General features: G+C 42.9%; 1 protein-coding gene across 7 annotated transcripts in view; it reads right to left on the minus strand.

Moving 5' to 3' along the window:
* SCN8A (sodium voltage-gated channel alpha subunit 8) overlaps window positions 1-15,399 on the minus strand; it is a 144,225-nt gene that overhangs the window by 54,951 nt on the left and 73,875 nt on the right. For 6 of the 7 annotated variants that reach the window (XM_077328672.1, XM_077328669.1, XM_077328668.1 and 3 more), the window contains exons 7-12: window positions 14,593-14,814; window positions 13,709-13,772; window positions 11,721-11,862; window positions 7,902-8,108; window positions 5,968-6,255; window positions 3,711-4,070 (exon numbers count right to left, since the gene is read on the minus strand). In XM_077328672.1, the coding sequence (XP_077184787.1) occupies window positions 3,711-4,070; window positions 5,968-6,255; window positions 7,902-8,108; window positions 11,721-11,862; window positions 13,709-13,772; window positions 14,593-14,814 (1,283 nt within the window). Of the gene's footprint in view, window positions 1-3,710; window positions 4,071-5,967; window positions 6,256-7,901; window positions 8,109-11,720; window positions 11,863-13,708; window positions 13,773-14,592; window positions 14,815-14,891; window positions 15,030-15,399 lie in introns of all 7 variants that reach the window. The other variant, XM_077328674.1, reaches the window with a different exon arrangement.

A 15,399-nucleotide genomic window follows, 5' to 3' on the forward strand; every position in this document is an offset into this window, starting at 1 on the left:
CCTCACACCAGCTGAAATGATACTAGGACCATATATCTTATCTACTGCAGAAAGAAAACTCAGTAGGTGCATCCTTTTTACTGGAAGTATGATCTACACAGAACGAATTTTTTCCTTCCTGCTGCTGTTTCATTGAAATGTTGAGCCTGCAAGGACTGCATTAAAATAGAAACAAAAGGCTCTGAGAGACTGCCCATGTCTTGCATAACATTTGCTCATCATTCAGTGTTGTTTGCCTGCTTTTATAGGACAAATAGGGGACCTACAAGAACTTGTGGATGGTATCTCATTTCTCCCCCACCATTATTTCTTCTTTCTCTTTCCTAAAAGCTCCAAGCCCTCTATCCTTTCCTGTTTCCTTTTCTCCTTCCCACCCACTAGCCACTAGATAACTTAATATCATCTCCTCCTTACTGCCCAGCAGTCTCTGTGGCCAATTGCACTGTGGGAAACCTGCAAAGACCTGCAGAGTACACCTTATTTCCCCAGTAGCCTCTTCTCCACACTGTTTCCTCTTTTCCTCCTCATGGAAACCCCAATCTTACCTTTCTCTGCTTCCTTCTCACTTAAAGACTTGCAGGGTGTACCTTATTCCACCCTGGATCCCCTTCTCCTCCCTATTTCCTCTTTCCTTCATCTGGCAACCCCCATTGTCTCATTTCCATGCTTTCTTTTCTCCCTCTCACTCATTAACCATCCTACCTTCTATTTCCCATCCCCATTTTCAGATGCATTTATTACTTATTTACTTCATTTATGTGCCACCTTTTCCCCAAAGCAGCTTATATCATTTGCCTCACCGCCATTTTATCTTCACAGCAACTCTGTGAGTTAATACGAGAATTATGCCCAAGGTTACCCAGTGAGTAGGGATTTGAACATGAGGCTCCCAGATCCTAATCTGAAACTCTAACCACTATGCAATATTAGTTTTTGTGGAGTAGCTTGTGTTGAAATGTAGCATTTCATAACTGAAATGAGACAATTCGGACAAAATGTGACACAGCTACAAATTAAAGAACAAATCCAAAAGCACAGACTGCAATGGTTTGGCCATGTCTGCAGAATGAACACTAACAGACTGCCTCATAATCTCTGGTATGAATGACCAATTGAATGGAAGATCCAGCGACTGGTGCCCCAAAAAACATGGCTTAAACAGATCGAGCGATTGACTATCCACATGGCCAAAACTACTGCCACCAATTGCCAAAAGTGGAAATGTATTATAAACAAGGCAAAAAATCCAGCGGCACCTGCAGCAGCATATAGGTTGAGAGGACAACCTGCTCCACCAATCTCTACTAAAGGATAAGAAGAAGAAGAAGAAGAAGAAGAAGAAGAAGAAGAAGAAGAAAGCACTCAGTCCTCAGTGAGTCATGCAAATCATGTGGTATCATCTGGCAGCTGCTGCTGTGCCTGACCCCAATAAATCCCCTCTCCAAGGTCAATACAGCCCTCTCCCCTGCCTTTTACTGATACAAACCAAGCCTTGAAAGCTGGCAATACTGTTGTTGTTGTTTTCTTAAATCTACAGTGCTGCTTTTTTAAGGATCCAGATTTTTCTGCAGATCTGGACATTTTTAAGGTTAGCATAAAGATCTGCCTTCTATGACCACAGATCCCTTCTCTGTATTTAAGTATTGACAGAGTTGACCATGTTGAGAATCAGAGAAATTGTTATGACTTCTCTATTCATTAAAGCTTTTAATGGATTAGAGATTGCAGGCATTTTTAGGAGGAGTTGCATTGATGAGTTTTATTGTTTTTAATTTGATAATGCGAGCTATGGGGAAAGCCTTGAGCTAGAGGGAAAGTGGGTCATAAATATTTTAGTAAATAAATAAATATGTAATCTTTGTTTGGGTGGATGTAAGTAACAGAGAATGTGTCCCCTTCCATGGAAGCGAGAATCTATGTCATTCTTTGCCAAGGGAAGCAGATATATGTGGAATTAGCAATGGATGATTACTGCAGTGTCAGGCAACATGTATTTATTATTTACTTCATTTATACCCTGCCTGTTTTTGCAATGGGGACCCAAAGCAGCCTAAATAATTTTCCTCTCCTCCATTATATTCTTCTAAATTTTTTCAACTGTGAGAGATTGATAGCTCAAGTTCACCCAGCCAGCTTCCGGGGCAGAGTAAGGATTTGAACCTGGGTCTTTAACCACTACACTATACGTTGGCTACTTTGGGCTTCAACATACAGATCAGTGGTGGCCAAATTGTGGCTCTCCAGATGCCTATGAACTACAATTTCCATGAGCTCATGTGCTGGCAGGGTCTCATAGGAATTGTAGTCCATGGACATTTGGAGAGCCACAGTTTGGCTACCCCGGATATAGATCCTTGAAACAAAATTGCTATGGGAATAGCTGTGTGGCTTATGTGGTCCCTCCAGTGTGATAAAAATGTGCTGGAAACAAGTATAGTTGCTGTTGCAAAGTCACACAATACGGAAACGTATCTTAAGATGCCTTTCACACATGCATCATGCTAAAGTCTGTGATATTTCCATGCTGTTAGAGAACTGAATTCTGAAAGTATATTGACATGCTAACTAGAGAAAGTGGTAATAGTTGAAGCTGAAAATAGCTAGGAAGGAGTTTGACACATTCTTGAGGAGGAAAAAAGGACAGGGCAAAGGAGTTTCAATTAGCTTGCAAGAATTAAGACAGGTGGGTGTTAAAAAAAGGCTTGGAAATTACAGATGAGCAAGGATTTTCTTGAGCACTTTAGCCAAATGCAAAAACACACTTCCTATATATACTAACTCAAGAACATGTGACAATCTCAGTTCAGACTTGTATATGTAAGATTAGTGGCAATGCTATATGGCCCACCTTTGTTCATAGTTCTCACTGATGTGGTAACTTTGTGTCAGGACAGTGTCACTTCAGACTGCAGGTAAGGGCTGACATAAATGAATATGCCTTCCTCCATCAACAAAATAAAACAGTAGGAGTAGGATAGGCTTCTTCTTGAGATCTTGAGTTTTCTACGTAGAGGCATTTTTTCCAATCATTTGAGCCCCTACCTGAACTCTGAAGGTATGCAGTTCAGAGACAAGTGGATGATCTCGCTGAGAAAAAGCCCCCTTTCTTGCTGTGTTGAAAAATCTTTAATGACTGACTGTTTTACTGAGTTTCATTTTTACTTGTGTATGCTAGAACTTTCACATTCATCTCCTTGCTAAAACATATCCTGGAACTTCAGCAAAATCGGTAAAATAATAACCTGCCAAGAAAGATTTATACAAAATTAAATGTGCCTGTGTGGGTGGGATTAGGAGGTTTCTGATCTATCCCATTCACAGTTGGGTAAACCTCAAAATAATTTGAACATCTCCTGGGATTTGATTTAACAAGCAAAGCGTATTTATTACTATTCTTTCTTTCCCCCCCCTTAATTGTTATTGTTCCAAGCCATTTTTTTCCTTTGAAGCCAGAAGAGAAAAAGGGGGTGGGGAGTGTGTGAGTAGGTTAATCCAAGAAACAAGAGAAAGTGAGAGAGATCGAAAGCAGAGGAATTTGGGAGAAGGGTTCAGATCGTAACATTTGTGGCTAGACCAACCAATTTTCATTCCATCAGGGATCCATTTGGCGGCATACAGGAAAGCAGAGAGAAGGACAGACCGCCATGCCTAGACTATCTACTCATTGACTTCCTTACGCTGTCATCAGTAGCTGCCTTATCTATTTTCACCTCAGGCAGAAGCCGTCCGCTGGGTATGTTGGAGGTTGGGCCGCCAATCAGGGAGACCACGCCGTTGCAGTCCACGGTGCTATTCCGCTTCACATTTCGACGGAGGCTGGGAAAGATGCGGGACGATCTGCTTCCCTGGCTGTAACCGCTGTAACCACTGTAGCTGCTTTTCCGCTCATGGCCCCGGATAGGGATGAAAAGGGAATCCCTCCTGCCCTCGCTCTCCTCCACAGTGCTGTGCTCATCATCGGCAAATTCATTTTCTGAACCTGGGTCACGGAAGCCTCTTTTGAAGCTGAAGATGCTGCTTTTGCTGTTATGTCGGGAGAGGTAGGGGGATCCTGGGATGCTTAGCAATGACTGGGAGAAAAGACAAGCAAGGAGATAGAATAAGAAGGGTGCAAGACCACCAAGAAAAAATTAAAATGCCCTCATTGAGGGAAAAAAAAATAAAGGGGATTTTAATGTAAGTGAACAAGTCTGAAGGAAGAGGTTTGAATTCCCTATGCATACACAATACAAATAAATCAGACATCTACAGGGACTGGCTTTATTTCCACTCAGTATGTGAGATACACCTGAACCCCACGCCACCCTTTGCTGCTTCTCTATCTCATTATCCTTGTAATACTGCCAACTCACAGGTAGACCCCCAACATAGCTTTGCCAAGGTCTAGACTCAATAGAGTAGCCTTATCCTCAGTCTTTTAACAGGGTAAGCCTAAAAAAAAATACACCCTTCTAAATCCATCAAAGGTTTAGAAAGGTGGAATTCAGTTTAGGATTGCAGTGTAATTATCCCTTGCCTAGGCTTTCTTGCTCATTGTGGGGGACAGAATGGAACTCCACAGGGAAGTTGGTAGACTTGTGATCATTCCTCTCTCACCGCCACCCTCTGTCTGCAGTTCTGGAGAAAGGAGACCAGCCACTGTAAGGCTGTCCCTCAGATTCCAGCCCCAGTGATGTGGTAAGCAAGAAGCTCATGATCTAACTACGTCGAATGCTGCTGATAGATCGAGCAATACCATCAGCGCTGAGGTCAATTTTGCACTGGCAGTACCACCAGCAGCATCACATGCTCTGCAGAATTCTGTGTCCCCATGGGGGATACATTTCAGCACAGGATTGGCTATGGAGCTGAAATGTGGCCCTGCAGGGGACACATTTCAGTGGGGCACCTGGCCTGCTGTGAAATATGTCCCCCTGGGGGGGATGCAACCACAGTGGACAGGTTCCGCAGCACGCGCAGAGGATGTGGAAGGTGTTGCAGGGGTTTGTTATTTTGCAGGAAGGTGGGATTGCATGAGAACGTGATCCCACCTTCCTGAAAAATAATTTTTAAAGCCCTGGTCTGCCCCACGGCACCACGAAGTGCCTCGAAGCAAACTGGGGCATTTTTTGCCCATCCACATGGGACTGCTGTGGGACAGGCCCTGTTGGCCCCCACAGCATGAAAAGGGAATGCGGAAGAATCCATGTTCCCTTAGCATGCAGCTACTGAGGGCCCAATCCGTAGGCGAGTGCTGGCTTGGTGCTGACATCATATAGATATGGGGATTAGGCCTGCATCCATATGAGTCCCAGCCTTTTCTACATATGTAGAATTGGCCTGACCCACTTCAATCCAGCTGGTATCAGAGATCAACTGTCAGGGTGATCAAAACCATCTCTACCCCATGGCCAGGTCAGAAGCCTGAATGGAATGTGTCAAGGACTATGATTCAGTATTTAACTGTAATACAGTATTGTTTCATCCCACTTTATGGGAAACCTGCCCATTAGAAACAGAAGTTATTTATTTTATTTAATTTATTTATATTTATATACCGCCCTCCCCCGAAGGCTCAGGGCGGTTTACAGGGAACAGGAAACAGGTACAGTGACAGAGGCAGTGAGACCATATTACAGCAAACGGACACATCAAATTCCTACTAGGTCACACAATTCGACTATTGAGGTCAGTATTGTCAACTCTGATTGGCATCAGCTCTCCAGGGTCTCAGGAAGAGGTCTTTCCCATCACCTGATCCTTTTAACAGGAGAGGCTAAGAATTGAACTTGGGACCTTCTTCATGCAATTTGGATACTCCACTATTTAACTACAACCCCACCCCCTACGTAGACAAAAGATATCATGCAAAAAACCCCCACAAAATGTCATCAGAGAAGATTTAACATTAATCCAGCCCATTTTTTCCTTTGACATCTCCAGCTTAGCATAAAATGGTATTTCATTTACTGAGATTTAGAAATTTACCTGGTTCATGATGGAAAGCTTCCGCCCCAATCTATTGTCCGGCAAGCGGAAGACCTTCCTCCTCATCCCATCTTCTGACTCTGACTTAAACACTTTCTCCACATCTCCCTTTTCTTCTCCTTCTGATAGCTCCTTCTGCTTCCGTTTCTTTCTCCTGTTTCTTCTCTCTTTGGCACTCTTCGAGCTGAGCTTGGAGAACTCGGACGAGCTCTGAGACATCCTTCCTCCCCCATCATCTTCCACAGCATCTTCAGAAACTGTTCCTGCTGAAGTGGCCATGGCAGCAGCCTGCGACAAAAGAAAAGGAAAGTTAAAACTTAGCTCATGGTGCATTGCACGGATCCTATATAATCCACACAGAAGGAACATAATGAAACCAAAACAAACAAAATATGACAAGCATGGTGAAGGCAGATTCTTCAAACTCTTTCCTTATCACTTCTGAAATTACAGAAAAGCAATGTTTTTATTGAGAGCCTTCACACAGATCAGGCCTACACAGGTTGGAAACGCATGTATGTACACTGTATGTATTTTGTGACCGAAATCAAACAACATGGCTTGGATCCACCAGACCATTACCAGTGGTAAAAGAAAGCTTGTGAAGCATGGCTTTCACAAATTGTATCTTTCTCTCTAGCCCAAAATGATGCCAAATGATGTTTCTTGGGGTGGGGGGGAGGGCACCTCAAGGAGTATTTTGGACTGGAGTGGGAGGGAGGAGATGAGAGAGTTATCCACCATGGGCAAAAATCTTTCTGTCTATGGAAATGCTCTAGGGCAGGGGTGGCCAAACTGTGGCTGTCCAGATGTCCATGGACTACAATTCCCACAAACCCCTGCCAGCACATGCAGTTGTGGTCCATGGACATCTGGAGAGCCACAGTTTGGCCACCCCCGCTCTAGGGGATCCAAGCCTTTGATACAGCCTCCTACAACAGTCCCCTTTGCAGAATGCTAGAAGGAGAAACTGGCACGTCCAAATAAGTCAACATTTTCTCTACAGATGTGGCACAAGCCACACAGGCCTCAGTCAGATATCAAGGCCCATATTCCCCCCCTCCCCCCGCACACAAAGGAACTCCTGTAATCTGCAGGGGAGCAATAACAATTACAGTAGGATTATCTTCTTAGCTATTTTCTGGTTTGGCATGCCAAGGCAATGTGAGTTTTCAGGCACTGAAGAATGCCTTTCATGCTTCCCTTCAACTCTGGTTCTTTTAAAACATGGACAAAAATTTAAGGGCCACCCCTCCCTTTACAGAATTACCACTTAGGCATCACAGGCTACTCCCTCTTCTCATTTTGGTTCAATTTAAATCAGAAGTAAGTCTCTCTTCTTCCCTTTTTTATTCAATGTTTTAATGAGTATTTTGCTATTCTTTCACCACTGTGGAGGCTTTCTTGGTCTTCTTCCATGAAGAATTCATAATAAACCACCCCTATAAATCTATCTTGATCAGTAGAGGAATGGCATCATCATAATCTCCTATTCATTCCAGGCAACAATTTAGTACAATGAGGATGTAACATTTTCAATGATTTTTTTAACAGAATGTACACTAAGTCAGAAGTCTTCTCTCTAACGTGATTGCTTTGTGTAGACAGGGTGTGTTTGACAGCCCTTAGGTTGGTTAATTTGTAAAGAACTTAATCAGTTTTTCCTCTACATGGGAAAATGACAACGCTTTAGGTTTGCCAACCTCCAGATCCCCCAGAATTACCACTGATCTCCATACTGCAGAGATTAATTCTTCTGGAGGAAATGGTTGATTTGGAGGGTGGACTTTATGACATTATATCCCTGCTGAGATCCTTGCTATCCCCAAACCCTGCATTCCCCAGGCTCCACTTGCAAATCTCCAAACATGGAGCTCACAGCCGTTTCAAAGCACAGATAACAATTCATTTGAAGAATGGGAAAAAGAATTAACCTGGGCTTCTTCCTGCTGTTTTTTCAGCTGCTCCAACATGGCCTTGAATTCTGCTTCCTTCTGCTCTGCCTCTTCCAGTGTGGCCTGGTTTTGCTCTTCATAGGCCATGGCCACCACAGCCAAAATCAGGTTCACCAAATAGAATGACCCAACAAATATAACCAGGACAAAAAATATCATGTATGTTTTTCCTGCTGCTCGCAAGGTCTGTGGAGAACAGAGAGATGTAATATTATTGAGTTACACTTCACATCCTAGCATGTATCTTACCTTAAACTACCAGAAGATTCCCCCACAGCCTAAGGAGCCAACCTCCTACATAGGTGGCTTTTCTGTTGGAAGAGGCACTTAATCTGGAGAAAGGCTTTTTAGGCTGGAGGAAGACTTGATTCAGAAATTGTTCAGTGGTGTCACAGGATACAATTAGAGTTGCCAACATACAGGTGGGGCCTGGTGATCTCCCCTGGAGATCAGGGATCAGTTCCATTAGAGAAAATGGCTGCTTTGGAGGGTGGACTTTGTACCCAGCTGAGATCTTTCCCTTCCTCAATCCCTCCTCTCCTCCTCAGGCTCCACCTCCAAAATTGCCATGTATCTCCCCAGCTAGACTAGCATCCCTAGATACAAGTCATTTAGTACAGACATGTATGTCATCCTTCTGCTTACCACATTTTTATTCTGCTGTTTTCCTGATGAACTCAAGACAAGGTTTAAGGGTCTTCATTTTGTCATGGACTGCTCAATGGAGGGAGTTTGTCCATCATCTTTCCCACTGGGTCTTTCATGCCTTGACCACAAAATACCTCCTCTAGGTTTTACCACAGAGTTATTACACTTACGCTAATTCCTCTATTCCTTACTTTTCCTCCTATGATAATGTTCTTGATAGATGGCCTAGGATGATATACTCTCTGCTAATAATCTTTCTAAGCTTGCAGTATACATGACACTTTAGATAACAATGTTAAACTAGCATCTAGGTATGGGAATATTATTGAATTTGTAATATTTTGCCATCATAGACCATGTAACCTTGAATGATACTGAAATTGGCAAAATGAAAAGGCAGAATAAAATCAATGAAACAGGCAATTTAGCAAAGAAAAATAAAAGGCAAAAGTATTTCTAATTTGCCTACCTCTTGTGTAACATGAATAGCAGGTTTTCAGACATAACCCTAAAATGTAACTCCTAGGTTCAGACACAACATATTCAAAACTGGATTGATCTATGACGGACAGTATCTTTGCAATTTCTCACCGTCTCCTAAAAGGCAAAGCCTTAAAGATCAAGCCAACTGGTTAATTACTCTTTGTGTTCGACAATTGGGGATGCATCTATCTGTTAGTCTTCAATCTGGACACATTAATTTTTTTAATATGTTTCCCCCCCAGAGTTGAACTTAAACAAATGATAACCTTATAAACTTAGCTTGTCCTTCCTGTATCATCCTTGAATCTGGTAAACATCTTCAAAATGCTGTGTATTGATTTATTGCTCACTCACTCTCTGCCTACATATGTGTGGATTGGAAAATTAACATTTAATTGTGTCTGAGGAAGTGTGTGTGCACAGGAAATCTAATATCTAGAATAAAACTTTATTGGTCTTAAAGGTGCCACAGGACTCAAACTTTGTTCTCCTGCTCAGTTTGATATGTTCATATTTTCCAAGAAACACCAAAATAGTCCTGGAAAGGGCCTTTGCGGGAGGGATCCTTGGGGCCAGGCCTGACAATTGTGGCCAGCTCTAGATTGGGAAATTCCTAGAAATGTTATGTCTGAGGAGGGTGAGGTTTGAGGAAGGGAGAGGCTGCAGCTGGATACAATGCCACAGAGTCCAACCTCCAAAGCAGCCATTTTCTCCAGGGGGACAAATTTCTATTAGAGGTTGGCAGTCCTAGGCCTGGCAGACTCTCAGGGGGCTTGATACCTCCTTTGTGTTACTCAGTTAAGCCTGGCTGCTTGCTACTGTTCAACAGCAGCCAGCCCATAAAAACCAGTGTGGCTTAACAGTTAAGAGATTTAGAGCAGGGTCTGCAAGCCTCATATCCCCATCCTGCCATGGAAGCTGATTGGGTGACTTTGGACCAGTCACATACTTTCAGCTTGACCTACTTCATGGGGTTGTTGTGCAGATAAAAAGGAAGAGAGAATAATGGAAGCTGCTTTGGGCCCCAATGTGGAGAAAGACCATTGTTTTCCTTGGCAGAGGCTGTGGGAAGGGCAGTGGAGATGGAAAGCTGAAGACAGAGGAGCAGATAAAGATATGCTGGCTGTTGAATGGGATGGAAATATGGTTGGCAACTCCAGGTTGGGTAATTCCTGGAGTTTTGAGGGGTGGAGCTTGGGGAGGGTGGAGTTTGAGGAGAGGAGGGACATCATCAGACCAGTATAATGCCATAGACTCCATCTTCCAAAGAAGACTCCATCTTCTCCATGAGAACTACCATTGCCAATCTCCAAGTGATGGCTAGAGATCACCCAGATTTACAACTATTCTCTGGGTGACAGAGATCAGTTCTCCTGAAGAAAATGGCTGCAGAGGATGGAGTCTATGGCATTATATTCTACTGAGTTTGCTTCCCCCCCAAGCTTCACTGTCCCAAGGCTCTGCTCTCAAATCGCCAGGAATTTCCCACGGAGCTGGCAACCCTAAGGGGAACTGGTTTCTGTAGCTAGGAGGTCTGTTGTGACTCCTAGAGAGCTGTTATCACCACTGCTGCCGTGGAGGGAGAGTAGGAGGCGGCTTCCACCACCACTTCTGCTATGTAGGGGAGGAAGAAGCAGGCAGGAGGCTGGGAGAATGATGGGGTAGAAAGAGAGAGCAATGAGGTGGGGGGCAGAGAGAGAAAGAGTAATGTGGTTGGGGGGCTTAGAATCATAGAATAGGAAGGGGTCATACAGGCAATCTAGTCCAACCCTCTGCTCAATGCAGGATCAGCCTAAAGCATCCAGGATAAATATCTGTCCAGTCGCTGTTTAAAGATGTAGCAATGTTTATTCCAGCATACATTTTTACAGTCTGAGTGAAGTTGTAGTTAAGATCAGATCAGAAAGAGAGTCAAGACAAGATCAGAAAGAGACAGGAAGTGTGATGAGAAGGAAAGGCAGAAAAACAAAGAGAGTAATGGAGGGCAGAAACAGAGAGGAATTAACATGCATGGAGGAGGGAGAGAGAGAGAGAGAGAGAGAGAGAGAGAGAGAGGGAGGGAGGGAGGGAGGGAGGGAGGGAGGAAGGAAGGAAGGAAGGAAGGAAGGAAGGAAGGAAGGAAGGAAGGAAGGAAGGAAGGAAGAGTGTGTGAGAGACTTCTTGCAAATCCCCACTTGTAACATTCTAATCTTTCCCAGGGAGCTGGCAACCCAAAGGGGAACTGGTTTCTAGGAGGTCTGCTGTGACCTCAACAGAGAGCTGTTATCCTAGAGAGCTAACAAATCATACTGAAGTTCTGGTTCAGTCATCCCCTGAAGACTTCTTCTTTGTGTTGAGGGGAAACAGTGGACATGTTCCCTTCTGAACATATGTGTTGATAGGAACAAGAAGAGACACTGATTTTGCTCTTCTCCAGGTCACTGCCAATTGTTTCCTCTTAACTGATAACAGCCAATTCAGTGAGAGACAATGCACAGCAAAAAGTAATACTTTATGTTTCATGGCACTGAACTACATCTACTGTTTCGTTGCTAGCGCTAGAAGATGCTTCTGTATTTCTTCATAGGCAAATGGTACACAGTGATACTTTCATATACTTCACGCCACCAGATGGCTCTTGAAATAATGCAATGGAGAATCATCGAAGGATAGAGCTGTAATACTTACTAACTGGTACAAGTTCTCCCAAAAATCCTGAGTCATAAGGCGAAATAAGGCCAGGAAAGCCCAACTGAAAGTGTCGAAGCTGGTGTATCCGTAGTTTGGATTCCTCCCTGCTTTTATGCATGTATAGCCCTCGGGGCATTGGCTGCAGACAGGAGGGAAGAAGGTTCAGCATGTTGGCATGGTAGGAGCATGAGGTTCCAAAGGGGAAGATGGACCACTTTCAGTAAGTCTTTGTGGAATCTGTACATTGATGGACTGATTTGCATTATCAGAGCAATTCTTTCACCTACATAATGACATCTATGCAGCTTTCGGGCAGGTATACACAATCACGGTGCATTAAGACTCACCTCTGCATGCCAAAACAATCTGTCAACTTTGAGTTCAATTCTATTAGTGAACTCTGCAGCAGAACTCACAAGCTAGAGATCAAATGCTGACAAATTAGCATAGTCACCAGGCGCCAGATACAGAGCACATCTAACCAACCTCTTTCACAGTCCTGTTCTACTTCTGGGTGCCTGGCCATATGAGAAAATCCTAAACTGAGGTCCATTCCGCACAGCTTAAATGTAGCTGAATTGTAACTCTTTGTAAACGCTACATTTTTGGCATTACACATGACGTCATACACAAACTGCAACACTCCAGCAACACTCCCGCAACATTCACTTTTTTGTAGCGCTTTTGGGGGGAATGGTAAAAAGTGGATTCCCCCTTAAAAATCGCTTGACTTCTGAGAACAACCTGCAACACATCAGCAAAAGACATGTGCGTTCTCAAAATAGTGTTAGAAAAAGTCCCACCTCTGCTCCCACCCCCAAGCTTCTGGGAGATGGGAATGCCTTTTCTTTTCTACAAACCTTATAAAGCAACAAACAAGCAAGCATGCTTTTTGTTCAGCCAAAGGTATTTAACTTTATACTTTCAACTTTCAAAATTTAAATACCTACCCCCTGGTTTAGCCTTGTGTAAAAAGCCATTTTGGGGGGGAAATTACCACAAAATATAGTCCTGTGTGAGGCACAGAAGCAATGAATTAACACATATTCATTGCCACGTGTGTTTTAGGATTTAAAAAAAATAAAATTTAAAGGGAATGGGGCATTTTGGAGCCATGAAAGAGCCCTTTCATTGGCTCTTCAGTTTGATTGACGGGCAGAGGCAGGCAGAATCGCTACAAATTTAGAGCACCTTGTTTGCAATTCCTGCAAGACCGGAAACATGTACGTTATCAAAAAAGTGCTATGGGTGCATGAATATTGCACTACAAACTGCACTGTGCGAAATGTCAAAATTCCACTACAAATTGTAGCAGTTTGGGCTGCTGTGGACATCTAGAAACATTGGCAGATGTGCGGAATTGCCCTGAGTTATACCCTTTTAACCTGATTGGTCAATGGTGCAAATGCTGCTTAGGATGGCAATGTTAGGATGCCAGATGTACCAATGTACTTGTTATAAACAAATGTCTACATGGGCAGAGGCTACACATTGTGGAGAATGTGAGAGTCTGCCTCAAACTTGAGCCTGCCTAATATTTTCAAATTGGCCTTGAGTCACAAACTGAGCCCAGCATCTACAAGACTGATCCTTATGCTTCACACAGATTTTGATGGATAAACTGTATGTACATGTCCTACTTATGCAGGGCACTCTATGCACAGACTTACCCAAACATGGTGTCTATGCATGAATGTACATGTGAGCTCTATTCTATGAGGTACGTGATCTCAAAACATGTTTTCAGGGGGCAGATAAGTTTATGTAACACAAAACAAGAGGCTCCCACATAAAAATGATAGATCGTCAAACAATCCCAGGTGGAAAAACACAAGGTGAACAAATAGTTTTGCAAATGAAGCTATTTAAGTGCTTTTGGAATGGCATCCATCATTATTGATCCCCACCCCTTCCAATAGTGGTTTTTCAAATTACTTACGGGAGATTTAAGACAGAGGGAGATTACTTTTGAGCTGAAAACTTACCCTGCATCTGAGCTGTTCCCACATAACAAAGGATCAAGAAACCCAGGTAATGTGTAAAAGTTTGCTGTAGCAGGTAGAGAAAAGGAGAAAAAGCAAATAAGAATGGATCAAGCAATAAAGAAGAACAGCACAACATTTAGGTGAGTCATGAGTTGAGAAAACAGCATTTCTGCCACCTTAGAGGCAAAGTCACAAGCTTTGGAACTTGGCCATTTCAGAATGCTGATGTGCAAGCAGCTGCAAGTGGAAGCGCATGTAGAAGGTTATTCTAGCTCCTTGTAGATCGGTAGCTATATCTCATCAGTTATTGCGACAGAATGGCATATTCCAGGTTCAGTCTCTAGCATCCTCAGTAGAAAGGATCAGATAGTAGGTAATATAGAAAACCAGTCTCTGAAACCCTGGAAAGCCACTGCTAGTCAGAGCAGATAATACTGTGAGAGAATCATATCGCTTTGACTGAGTACCAAACAGCATCATGTGAAAGTCATTGGCGTATACCCTACTGAGTGGTAGGGTACGGTTTGAGGAACGTTTGGTGCTTTCTCCCAATCTGTATACATACCGTTATTTTGTTTACTAAAAATTAGAATATTTTGGCTGTCCTGAATGGATAATAATGGATAGATACAAGAAATCAATAAATACTAAAGTGGCAGCTCCTTAGATGGATGTTTTCAAATCAGTTGGAAAAAATGGTCCTGCACTGAACTAATTTTAGGGACCAAGGCTTAGGAGACTTTCCAAGCATAAGAAAGAGGCCAGTATGTCAATACAAAACAAACAAATATACTGGGCAAAAACTTAGCAATGAAATTTATGGTTGATGAACCAAAAAGTCTACAATAAGCATGCACCATGCACAGCAGAGAGAGAAAACCTACAGATGTTGTTGGAGTATTCTTCCCAGTCAAAGCCCTTGGTGCCATTATCCAAGTAGGTATCATTGACATCAATGGGCCAGATGACACATTTGTTCCTTAGATTCCCCATGAACAGCTGCAGCCCGATTAAAGCAAATACACTGAGACAAAACACCGTCAAAATCATCACATCCGACAACTTCTTCACAGACTGAATCAGGGCTCCCACAATAGTCTTCAAGCCTAGGGAGAAGGAAAGCAGTGATAACACTCCTGCTCAGTTTTAGGAAAAATTACTTAGGCAGAATTATATAGGCTACCTATGTTGTCCTGACTAGGATGAAGCCAAGGAGAATTGATCATGGGCTTTGGCAGAATTTTGTCCTATGGAAGAAAGTCCTCAAGCCATGTATTCCAAGATTAGCCCAGTGAAGGCAAGCGTGGCTTGAGATTTTCATCTGGTGTGTTAACATAAACAAACAAACAAACAAAAACAAATGGGCCAGTTGTGAAAAGGCATTTTTCAGAACTCCAGGGGAGGAAAATATCAGTCTGCGCTCCATTGCCCCATTCTAGCAGACATTCCCTGTTAGATTATACAATAAGAACTGCACCCCTCTTGAGATAAACATACCAATTTCTTTTTCAACACTTGGAAACTTTTGAAACATTAAAAAAAAAAGAATCTACCTTGTCCCTTAATTAAAAAAAATAATGTTACAAAGCTGTGTCTCTTCGTCTCCTCAGTTATGAGTGGTATGATTCAGCACTGTGGTACAAAAATGAGGAAACTGTTTATGTTAACTGATGATATTCTGAAATCTTTAA

This window comes from Paroedura picta, chromosome 3, assembly GCF_049243985.1.
Source record: "Paroedura picta isolate Pp20150507F chromosome 3, Ppicta_v3.0, whole genome shotgun sequence".
NCBI lineage: Eukaryota > Metazoa > Chordata > Lepidosauria > Squamata > Gekkonidae > Paroedura > Paroedura picta.